Source organism: Perca flavescens, chromosome 19, assembly GCF_004354835.1.
Source record: "Perca flavescens isolate YP-PL-M2 chromosome 19, PFLA_1.0, whole genome shotgun sequence".
Lineage (NCBI taxonomy): Eukaryota > Metazoa > Chordata > Actinopteri > Perciformes > Percidae > Perca > Perca flavescens.
In genome coordinates, this window is record NC_041349.1 from 17,039,181 (window position 1) to 17,050,013 (window position 10,833).

At 41.1% G+C, this 10,833-nt stretch overlaps 2 protein-coding genes across 5 annotated transcripts; one reads left to right on the forward strand and one right to left on the reverse strand.

The window, feature by feature from the left end:
• Positions 1–390: 390 nt before the first annotated feature.
• On the reverse strand, positions 391–6,732 carry ttc5 (tetratricopeptide repeat domain 5). 3 transcript variants are annotated; one of them, XM_028563768.1, is made up of 10 exons: positions 6,653–6,732; positions 5,259–5,378; positions 3,942–4,074; positions 3,642–3,853; positions 2,512–2,665; positions 2,311–2,402; positions 2,022–2,225; positions 1,253–1,467; positions 973–1,117; positions 391–887 (listed from the first exon to the last, which is right to left on the reverse strand). In XM_028563768.1, exons 2-10 carry the CDS (start codon positions 5,319–5,321, stop codon positions 768–770), a joined length of 1,338 nt encoding a protein of 445 aa, XP_028419569.1. In that variant the 5' UTR covers positions 5,322–5,378; positions 6,653–6,732; the 3' UTR covers positions 391–767. The 3 variants fall into 3 exon arrangements, with proteins under 3 accessions (XP_028419569.1, XP_028419568.1, XP_028419570.1); XM_028563767.1 differs by lacking the exon at positions 6,653–6,732 and adding an exon at positions 5,513–5,546; XM_028563769.1 differs by lacking the exons at positions 973–1,117; positions 6,653–6,732 and having other exon boundaries at positions 5,259–5,506.
• mettl3 (methyltransferase like 3) lies at positions 5,128–10,825 on the forward strand. Of its 2 annotated transcripts, XM_028563766.1 has the most exons (12): positions 5,128–5,585; positions 5,678–5,981; positions 6,676–6,863; positions 7,030–7,479; positions 7,632–7,807; positions 8,786–8,999; positions 9,121–9,308; positions 9,694–9,732; positions 9,842–9,950; positions 10,233–10,298; positions 10,417–10,529; positions 10,617–10,825. In XM_028563766.1, the coding sequence occupies exons 2-12, from the start codon at positions 5,879–5,881 to the stop codon at positions 10,729–10,731; spliced, it is 1,761 nt and encodes a 586-aa protein (XP_028419567.1). In that variant the 5' UTR covers positions 5,128–5,585; positions 5,678–5,878; the 3' UTR covers positions 10,732–10,825. The 2 variants fall into 2 exon arrangements, with proteins under 2 accessions (XP_028419567.1, XP_028419566.1); XM_028563765.1 differs by having other exon boundaries at positions 5,128–5,981.
• The last annotated feature ends 8 nt before the right edge of the window (positions 10,826–10,833 follow it).

The following is a 10,833-nucleotide window of genomic DNA, read 5'->3' on the forward strand; positions in this document are numbered from 1 at the left end:
TAAACCTGAGCAATTGGCTGGTTGTTGATTGGAAGTAGAAGACCCCCTGAAGTCTAGACCTGGATAACAAACAACCGAAGCAGCTAGTAAAGTGGTCAACCCAGACCGCAAGAATGTCTTTCGTACAGAGATTTTAACTATTTTATGAGTAATGAAACCTCTGATCAATAGGCCCCTTTCACAGAAGACATTTCACAGTAAGAAAAACACAGGTGTAAATACTAATAATCCATTTAGCTGCTTCAGGGTCCTGATGTTGTGCATGCTGGCTCACTGGGTTACTGGGACAGTTGAATAGAACAGAGCCATCATTAATGTTATTAGTAATACTTGTGCTTTTCCATCTATAATAAGTCAAAATGTCTGGTGTGAAAAAGGAATTGCACTATCATACATTTCAAACGACATTTAATGAGGACCTCTGGTGGCCCTTTGCTGTTTTAAGACACCACGCAAACAAAATGTTTAACATAAAATTATTTTTTTCATGGTAAACTTAAGTCACAATTAAATCTGACATCACATTGCCATCATCACAGGTTCATTAATTTACAAAAAACAACTGTGTTGTCTCCACAACAAAAAAAACCAGAAATATTTATAAATATAAACAAAATTGTCTATCTAACGACAAAGTAACAGGGTAACCTCTATTTACAAACACCAAACAGGCACAAACTTTGGAAACTTCCATAATTATCCAAACTCTTCTTTAAAATCCAGAAAAAATTGGTCCTCTTAATGTATTTCCCAATTGCTTGTTCAGCTCATTCGCTCTGCGGCTTGTAGCTGACCGAGGCAGCAATCTGACTTTGGACGTTTTGTTTCTTGCCGTTGACAATGAGGAGCAGAGGAGAGTCCACTCGTATACTTCTGAAATCAAACACCTGCCAGACAGAGGAAATGTGAAGGTTAGAAAATTTAGAGAAACATCATTCTATACATTTTGAACTGCACACATTAAAGACTGACCTTCTCTTTATGTGTTATACTGTGTCGTTTGACCTGAGGTTCAGGAATGACTACAGTGTCTCCTATCAGGACGCCCCAGCTATCTGCTGTGTTGTATACCATCACCACTATACAGGACTCCTCACTGTCCACCATACCAAACGTACTGGAGGGAAAAAAAAGTGCAAGATTTTACACCACCACACCAAAAATTACGTTTTTTCTGCTCTATCACACCGAGACTGAACCAAAAAGCATGTGGATAATGTGAGTCATTAATGATAAAATAAGCTGCACTCACAAAGCCATGCGACCCTCAGAGGCCAGACTGAACACCACTTTGCCCAGGGCGGCAACCCCAGCGTTGTGACCGTGCGTGAGGGAGGAAAGAGTTCGAGGCTCCAGGCTGCCGACACGGCCTGTTGGGGAACGGAACTGAGGGGAGGCGCAGGGACCCAACGCTGACGTGTTGAGGTTAGAGAGCATCGTCCTTAACCGACGCGCCTTCACCTTCCCCTGAAGAGACGGAAAGACTGAAGGTTAGGAGCAAAACAAAAGCTATGCCTGTGCTTTGCTGCCACCTTGTTGTGAACCATGAAATCTTTGTCATCTTGATTATGTCAACAAAAGCCAAAAATAAAAGGAAGTGATTCCAGAAGTGCAATACACACACCTTGTAGGACATATTTATCTCTATTAAACAAGTTCAGGGGCTATATTTGTTTTCCTAAAAAAAAATGTCCTTCAGCTTCTTTCATTTAATTGGACATTTCCTTTTCATCTTAATGCAATTTGATCCATTATTTGAATTATTATTTTCTTAGGATTTTTCAGGATGTTTCAAATTGGGAATCTTTGACATTTTCTCAATATATATACCATTCTTAAACTGAGGTTTTGTTGTTAAGAATTAAAGCTAAAGAGCTAAACTCTGCTAAAGCTAAAATGATGATAAATTGAATAGCCAGTCGCCTAATTATCTAAATGTCTTTGGGTTTTGGACTGTCAGATCTGATGAAACAAGACATTTGAAGAAGTCACCTCATGTTTTAAGAACTTGCACTCCATACCTTGTTCTGTATGAGTTCTGTGACTTTCCCCAGATACTCCAGCAGCTGCTTCTCTCTCTCTGGAGGCTCCTCCCAGCCCGGGTCGAGTGCCGCGGCTCGGCTGTAGCCGCCGAGAGCAGACCCGTACATCTCCTCGTACTGGAACAGAGTGGCTCGGTTGAAATGCAGCTCCGGGTAACAAGAGGCAGCTCTGTCCACTTTTTCCTACATATGAGAATGAAAGGAGTAAAATATTAGTGCAATTAGTGCTGATAGATTTTAACCAACATGTTCAATTCTCAGTACTCACAGATTGTGCATAGGCAGTTAGAGCTTGTTGAGACAACTGTGGATTCTGTCCACAGGTGAAAAACAGGGACACATAAGCATTTCCCAGGATGTCTGTAAAAACATGAAATACAATTTTAGGACAGCACATCATACAATCCCTGTTATAACTTTCCTTTAACACTTCTCCTCTGCTCACTAAGTACCCAGACGCTCTACTCACACCAAGACGTCCCATCGGTGACGTCCAGCTGGACAGCTTGTCGGGCCATGTCCACACTCTCCATCACCTGCTTGCCATGTTGTGCGTTGCTGTCCGCCGGCGGCAGCTGTCTCAGCACCATAGACAGGTTGCGTAGAGACACTTTGTTCTTGCTCTACATATGTAAAAGATAACGCATAAGACAGTCAACCTGAGTTGATAAGTGAAACCTAGCATGGAGAGATATAAAAGAAATTCCCACAGGAGTAGTGTTATGTGTTGGGAGTATTAGTTATGTGACAGTTTCTCTTAACATAAAGTGCCAGAAATGTTAACATACAGGTTGCATTTTTAGTCCTTCAAAACAAATAATGCCAAATTTTCTAACTGAAGCACACTATCACAATAGCTTATGTGTTGCATATCGAGGTACGTGGTACTTTAATTCTGGCTCTTATGTTGAAAGCCAAGAGGACAGGATAGAAAATAATGTTTCACTGAGTTTGAAATATCTCCCTCTCTTTCCTGACTGATCTCATAAAGTGGCGTATGTATGACACGCCAATTCGTATGCTGTTTTTGCGTGTTATCAAGACGCATAATCGCTTTTTAGCGTATTTATCAACGCCGTTCAGCTGCCATTGACCTACATTACGTGTAAATTTTCTCCGTAGCGAGTAGTATGAAAGGACGTAAGTCCACGGATGGGTAAAACACAGGACTTTCACCCAGGAGAGACGGGATCGCGTCCCGCATGTGTCAACCGTTTTTTTTTTTTTTTTTTTAGCCTTCCCCAATGTTTCTTTCCTAAACCCAAACGTTTATTGTTTTCCTAAGCGTGTGACGTTGGTCACCGTCGTGTTTTTGTGTTACTAAAGCCTTTCCCAATGTTCTTTTCCTAAACCCAACCCCCTTTTTTATTTATTTTTTTATTTTTTTTTTACACATTCTCGCGCGATAGTACAGCACGTTCTCGCGATAAGACACCACGTGGCATTGTGTATGTTTACATCCACTGTATACAGCGTAGACATACACATGGAAAGCTCAAAATGCGTACAGATAACACGCCATTTGGCTTTAGGAAAGTGGCGTGTATGTTTATGCAAAGTCATGATGCCATGGTGCTGCTCTTTCTGTCCTTAATGTACCTGTTGCAAGGCTCCAGTGAAGCAGTTCTTGGCACCAGTCAGGTCTCCTTTTTTCCAGTACTGCTCCCCCAATGTGTTCCAGCCCTCGACCAAGCCAGGCTCCAGCTTTACAGCGCGTGAAAGGCACTCTTCTGCTACGGTGCTGAAGTCTGGAGCCACGTTTAGACACCTGCCCTTCTGCAGCAGAAACTCTGCTTTGTGTTTAAAATGATCTGTGGTGAATCGTAAACAAAGATACAGTTAGTATATCTTCTGCAAATTAAAGACTGAAGTGCTGTTGTGCAATTGTGGCACTCTCACCTTCTTTCTCCTCTAGCCTCTTCAGTGTCTTTTCACTCTCCTGTGCGACATCGCTTTGTTTCCTCCCAGCTTCCTCCACACTGTGAGTCTCAAAATAGCAATCTCTGAAATTATACAGTTCATCTACGAGCTCCTGTAATGGGAGGGTAGAGAAGGGGGGTGATTAAAGAAAAACAATATTGTGAATTCCTAACAAAAGTTAAAAATAGACCAAGGGCACAGTTCTCATAGCAAAATCTGCCTGTCGTGCAACACTGACTTGGTGAAAAAACAGTGCATTGTCTATTAGAAATGCACATGAAAATCACACTTTTGTGATCTAGTAGCAAGTAGAGTAATAAAACTGTCAAATCTGAAACAGTAAAATTATTGTGGTTGTTTTTTTTGTTTGGTTTGTTGACAACTTTTGGATATATTATACCTTCAATTTAATAGCCAATTCAATAAGAGTGCAAAAATCAATACATTCTAAATGTGTATATATAAAAAATGTATATACATTATTTATTTTATTTTTTTAACAGAAAACCTGCTTTACAAATTGGGAGCATGATGATAAGTGGCCATTAACCTGAGGGTCTCATGAAAGAAAAATTGAGTTGCACTGCGGGAATTGTAGGATCCAGTGTTTTAGGTGCTTGACCCATGTTTGGGTCTAAAAATCATGATATCAAAGCCTCTGTCCAGCTTTATTTTGTGCAATACTAAAATGCTTTTTAAAAAAAAACTGTCAAATCAGTAAGAGAATAAAACTACCAATTATAAAACATAAAATACAAATGTATTTTAATGATAGGTATTTCTAAAAAAAAAAAAATCTATGGACCTGCATTTGTGCTACGGATGTTTAAAAATAATAATGTAAGATTATTGATTAAGCGTGATTTAGCTATGAAACATTGTACTAAATTAAGAGAACATATCCGTGCATCTCAAGTGTCCATCCTTGGTGCATTAAGCCAGGAGCACGGAGAATATGGTGACTCAGCAAGAAGTGGATGCAAGCCAAGCATGTATATAAAAAGTCATACATGTGAGGGGTTAATGGGGTAATTGTAGAGCTATTCTACCCATAGAATGAGGACTATGGCCCTCACACACCTAACACAGTATCAGACATGAAGGCTCAATACTAAATAGGGTTTGTTAGCATGATAGTTGCAGCCAGTTGTTATAGTAACGAGTCGGTAAGAAGATGTCCAGCGAGCAAATGCAGAGACAACACAAGACACTGACCTCGTGAGAAGTCAACAAAACACTAAGGGTCGTACATTTGGTGTATTTAAATATTCGTGTGATATAATTAAGAACAAGTACCTTCATAATTTGCAGTTCGTCTTTCTCTTTCGTAGGCTCACCACTCTTCTCGTCTTCCGCCATCTTTGCGTTAGCTAACGGCAGCAACCAGCAACAGCCTAGTACCGGAAGGAGCAGCCACTGCAGTGGATCAACATGCACAAAGTTACGAGATGAGTATTACATTTAAGATTATAATGTTATTATGGTGACAGAAAACATGTCTTAACTACAATAGCACGAATGCAATGTTTTTTAGCACAGAGGAAACTGACTTTTAATTTCAGAGACGCCGGAAGTTGGAGTGGTCCGTAGCCAAAATGAATCCGACAAAGAACCTCTTCACAAGTGAACAGATATTTTTCATTGACTCATTTTTCGTTGCTAAAATACAGCTTTCAGTACAGGCCGATTAATGTATGATCATTTATCTATTTCAGATTATGTAACTAGCAGGATTGTTCGTCATCAGCAGTCAGCCGGAACGTTTCTCACGCAAGTTGCTGGTCCGACACTTTTTCGCCTTGGACCATACATGTTTCGCTCCCAACAAAGCTGACCGTGTTCAACTTTTGTCAAAGTACTGTTCAGTGTAACCGGTGTTGGTGTTGGTAACTTATTGCTGTTGATTCCAGTTCGTCATGTCGGACACGTGGAGCAACATTCAGGCGCACAAGAAGCAGCTGGACTCTCTGCGGGAGAGGCTGCAGCGGCGGCGGAAAGACCCAGCACAACAGTCCTCTGGTAGGCCTAACGTTACATTCAGACCAGAGAGCAGCTACCCGCAAGGCAGCAAATAACGATATTTACCCAATCAAATAAATCTATAAATTGTAAAGTATGAAGACAATTGCCCATGGATTGTTACACAAGGCCACAGTGATGTCTTGAAATTACTTAGTTTTACTAGCAAATATTGGTTACTCAACACATACAGCTGTACTTTTAACTTAACATAACTTGTTGTCAATTAGTTAAACAATTAATTGGCTTATAGCACAATTATACAATTGTTAGTTTTGTTTTATTATTAATAATAATATTTTTCTTACAGTTAATAGTTATAATTTGTAGGGGCAGGGCTGTAACTAATTATTGTCATTATCAGTTAAACTGATGATTGTGTTCTTGGCTTATCGAGTAATTGTTTGGTCTGTTTAACGTCAATAAATGGTCCCATGCCTATCATAATTTCCCACATCCCCACATGGCATCTTCAAATAACTTGTTTTGTTTAACTAACAGTCCGAAACACAAAGATATTCAATTTACTATCCTAGAAGACTAAGAAAAGCAGTGAATATTCTTTTGGTAAAACATTTGAGAAGCTGGGACCAGTACTTTCTGGCATTTTTGGGTAAGAAATTAAAAACAATCAGTTGTCAAAAAAGCTTTTACAAAATGATGGCGTTAACCTCGGTTGTCTCCTCTCGGTCAGAGGGGGGAAGCAGTACAGAGGGTTCCACAGCCAGGAGTGACAGCCCGGCTCCGTCAGCTCCGCTCCCCCTTCAGGAGGAGACAGAAAAACCACCAGACCCCGAACTAGAGAAGAGGCTGCTGGGGTATCTCTCTGATCTGAGTCTTTCAATGCCAACGGACTCCCTTGCCATCACAAGTGAACTCAGTGTGAGTCTTTGTCTCAAAGCACAGAAATGCTTTTGTCAAATATTACACAAGTTTTATAGAGGAAAGTAAAAATATGTTGAGCTTGGCTGTAGCGTAATTGCATACAAAAATAAATACACATTTCTATTTTTAATTTATTTTTCTTCCATTTGATTCTCGTTCACAGTCTGAGACAGCTGTCAGTCATGGATGCATCCAGAGTCTGCTGCTAAAATTCTCTGCTCAGGAACTCATCGAGGTCCGGCAGCCCACATCAGCCTCTTCTTCTACTACTTCCCCCTCAATCGTGGTAGCAGTGGACCACACAAAACTATGGGCCATGATTGGTTCTGTGGCTGGAGCCCAACGGGTTGGAGTCAAGAGAAAAGCAGAAGATCAAACCCACCACAAAAGAGCTCCAGGCTTCTCACCCTCACTTCAGAGCCCTGCTTCTCCTCCGCACTCTTCCTTCACCTCTGTGACGCCGGCTTCCTCCTCACAGCTGGCAGGGCCTTCAGCATCGGGGAGCGGGGCTGATAAGAAGGGAAAGAGCAGTAAAAGCCAGTCGTCCCATTTGGACATGGAGATAGAGAGCCTCCTGAACCAACAGTCCACTAAAGAGCAGCAGAGCAAGAAGGTAGGAAGGATGAGGAGACAGATCAATATCTCCTCTTGTCCCTTACTGCACTCAGAATTATTGGAACCAGTTACATTTTCAGCTACACAAAAACAAAGCAGGATAGTTTGGAGGTGTGATTACTGATATGGTATATAATGTTATTTATCCAGGTGAGCAGAGAGATTCTGGAGCTGCTTAATGCCAGCACAGCTAAGGAACAGTCCATCGTGGAAAAGTTCCGGTCTCGCGGCCGAGCTCAGGTCCAAGAGTTCTGCGACCACGGGACCAAAGAGGAGTGTGTGCGCTCTGGGGACACACCACTGCCGTGCACCAAGTTACACTTCCGGTCAGTGTTCCTCAGCATACTGTTTTTTTTGTTTATGTCACCCCACATGATGAAAAAAAATCTTTCAGTCACTTCACAGCTTCAACAGATTTTTAATTAATTCAGATAAGTGATCATTTCCGTTGCAGTTCAGTGTTTATAAATCCACTGTGCTGGGGTCACCCTGGTGGCTGAGGGGTGAGGGCCCCGACTATGAACTGCAGGGCCACCGGTTAATGTTCACTTCCTCTGTCTTTCCTCTCTCTTCCTTTTCATATCTTAATTATCAACCAAACAATAAAGGCATAAAATGTCCTAAAAACAAATCTTTCAAAAAGAGAAATACTCCCATGGGTCTGTAGAGGTCACTATAATCAAGGTTAAAATATCACTACTATCAAAAACACCAAATTATGACAGTGTTCTGGCAAAACACTGGCTAGCCCATCATTTTAATCTAATGGAAAAGGATAATTGTAAATAAAATACAATTTTTAGTTTTCATTTTTAAATAAATCATTTTCATTATAAATGAAGGTGTACGGTAGTGGTTAGGGAACCACCAAAGAAATCTCAAAATAAGATAAGATGAATAATGAGTTAAAAAGCAGATTCTGCTACATACACTTTTCTATAATAACTGATGTTTCCTTGTGAAATGTTGTATAAGTCTATCCCTTCAGGCACATTTTTGAAATTAAACACTGGAAAGTAATGAAACTGTATTTAAGGGGTCACAAGTAGACTTGGTTTTAAGGGGCCACAATTCAAAAACATGGACACTGGTCTAAGGATACAGGATGCAACTTTCTGATTTAATCAACTTGACTGACAAGGTAAATATGTGTATTTCCCTTTCTGTATTTTTACTTTTGTGCTCAAGTAGAAGATGTTTTGTGGTTTTAATTTGTGGGGTTTTGTTCAAACCTGAAGTTGTTAAAATAAAATCACATTGCACAAAAATGTTTATGCATTTTTTTTTTTTTTTCTCTCATTTAGTCGCATCATTAACAAGCACACGGACGAGAGCCTCGGTGACTGCTCCTTCCTTAACACGTGTTTCCACATGGACACCTGCAAATACGTCCACTATGAGATCGACAGCCCTCCAGAGGCTGAGGGGGGCCTGCTGGGGCCCCAGGCCGGGACCACAGAGCTCGGCCTCTGTGCGGGGGACGCCGACAGCAACGTGGGCAAACTGTTCCCCTCACAGGTGAGGCTGAGAAACAGGAGTGGTGAGGAAAGAAGATGGCGTCCTACCCGTGACAGACCAATTGATGCTGTACATTTTTGGTGGGTTATGAAATTTACAGAGGTTGTGTTTTTCTTTGCAGTGGATCTGCTGCGATATCCGCTACTTGGACGTGTCCATCCTCGGTAAGTTTGCGGTGGTGATGGCCGACCCTCCGTGGGACATCCACATGGAGCTACCCTATGGTACACTGACTGACGACGAGATGAGAAAACTCAACATCCCCATCCTGCAAGATGACGGCTTCCTCTTCCTCTGGGTCACCGGAAGGTAACTTACCTGGGTGCTCGAGTTTCCTTGTCTCTGATTTTCTTTTTCTGTGACAAACCTTAAAAAAAACTTTTCTTCAGCTTGGGCTTTTACCCCTGCAACCAAATATATTAATTTGAATACATTCGGTGATACGGTATACTAGAATATGTTTTCCATTTTCTGTACAGTATTCTTCTTTGTTTTGAAGTGATAGCCTGACAGTTCTCAGTTAAATTGAGTAGCAGTAGTTGGATTTATCATATTTAACAATATCTAGCCAGCAAACATTTTTATACAGGTTGAACCTGCATGGTTTATTATGAGAAGGCAGGGTCCTAGTTCTGCACATCCAGATATAGTTGTCTGTTCATACTTATCATGTGCCCAATTTCTCTTCTTACAGGGCTATGGAGTTGGGCAGAGAGTGTCTCAGTCTTTGGGGGTAAGTCTTTTCTTCTGTGCATGCACTACCATCAAGTCATCACTTTGGTAGGACACCATTCAGTTTTGTGCTGCTTTTTTTAATGGGTGTATTTATTATCATCTGCTAGCTATGATCGAGTTGATGAAATAATTTGGGTGAAAACAAACCAGCTTCAAAGAATCATCCGCACAGGAAGGACAGGCCATTGGCTGAACCACGGGAAGGAGCACTGTCTGGTATGTTTGTCCTCTTGTGCGTCTTTCTTACTGTATAATATATATATCTGTCTCTGTCCTATACAGCATGAGGCTACATGTAACTGCTAAGCTCCAAGCTCGAGGAATTTTGCCTCCAGGAGTCTTTTTTTAATGTTCATTCTTGGTAGTTAGAGAGGCCACCCCATAACTAAAAGGTGTTTTGAAGCAATATGCCGAGCTGCTACAGGCTCATTTTTTGTAAATGTGCCTCCAAAGGTGTGTCAGATAAATGTCTAAAATATTTCTCTTGTTTTACTTCAGGTGGGTGTAAAGGGAAACCCTCAGGGATTCAACCGAGGTTTGGACTGCGACGTCATTGTGGCTGAGGTAAATGATTATATCTTCTGTCCTACTTATTGTATTTATGATTTTCTACAGCCTGAAAAAGTTGCTTCAGATATGATACAGATTCCATCTTCATTGCATTCCAAACGCTCTCTTCCAGGTCCGCTCCACCAGTCACAAACCAGATGAGATCTACGGCATGATAGAGAGACTCTCGCCCGGCACCAGGAAAATTGAGCTTTTCGGTCGACCCCACAACGTCCAGCCCAACTGGTAACACACCATCACGCTTTAATTTAAAGGCCAAGTTACTGCTTTACATGTACTGATTGACTTTTTTTTTTTCTCCTCCACTTCTAGGGTAACTCTTGGAAACCAGCTTGATGGCATTCATCTCTTGGATCCTGATGTCGTGGCTCGATTTAAGAATCGTTATCCAGACGGCGTCATCTCTAAACCCAAAAACATGCAGTGATGACAGTGGTCGCAGGTTTGGAAGAAGTTTATCAATAGTTTTTTTTTTTTTTTTATCCGTGAACAACTTTCTCTAATAAATGTTGTCAACAAGATCCATTGT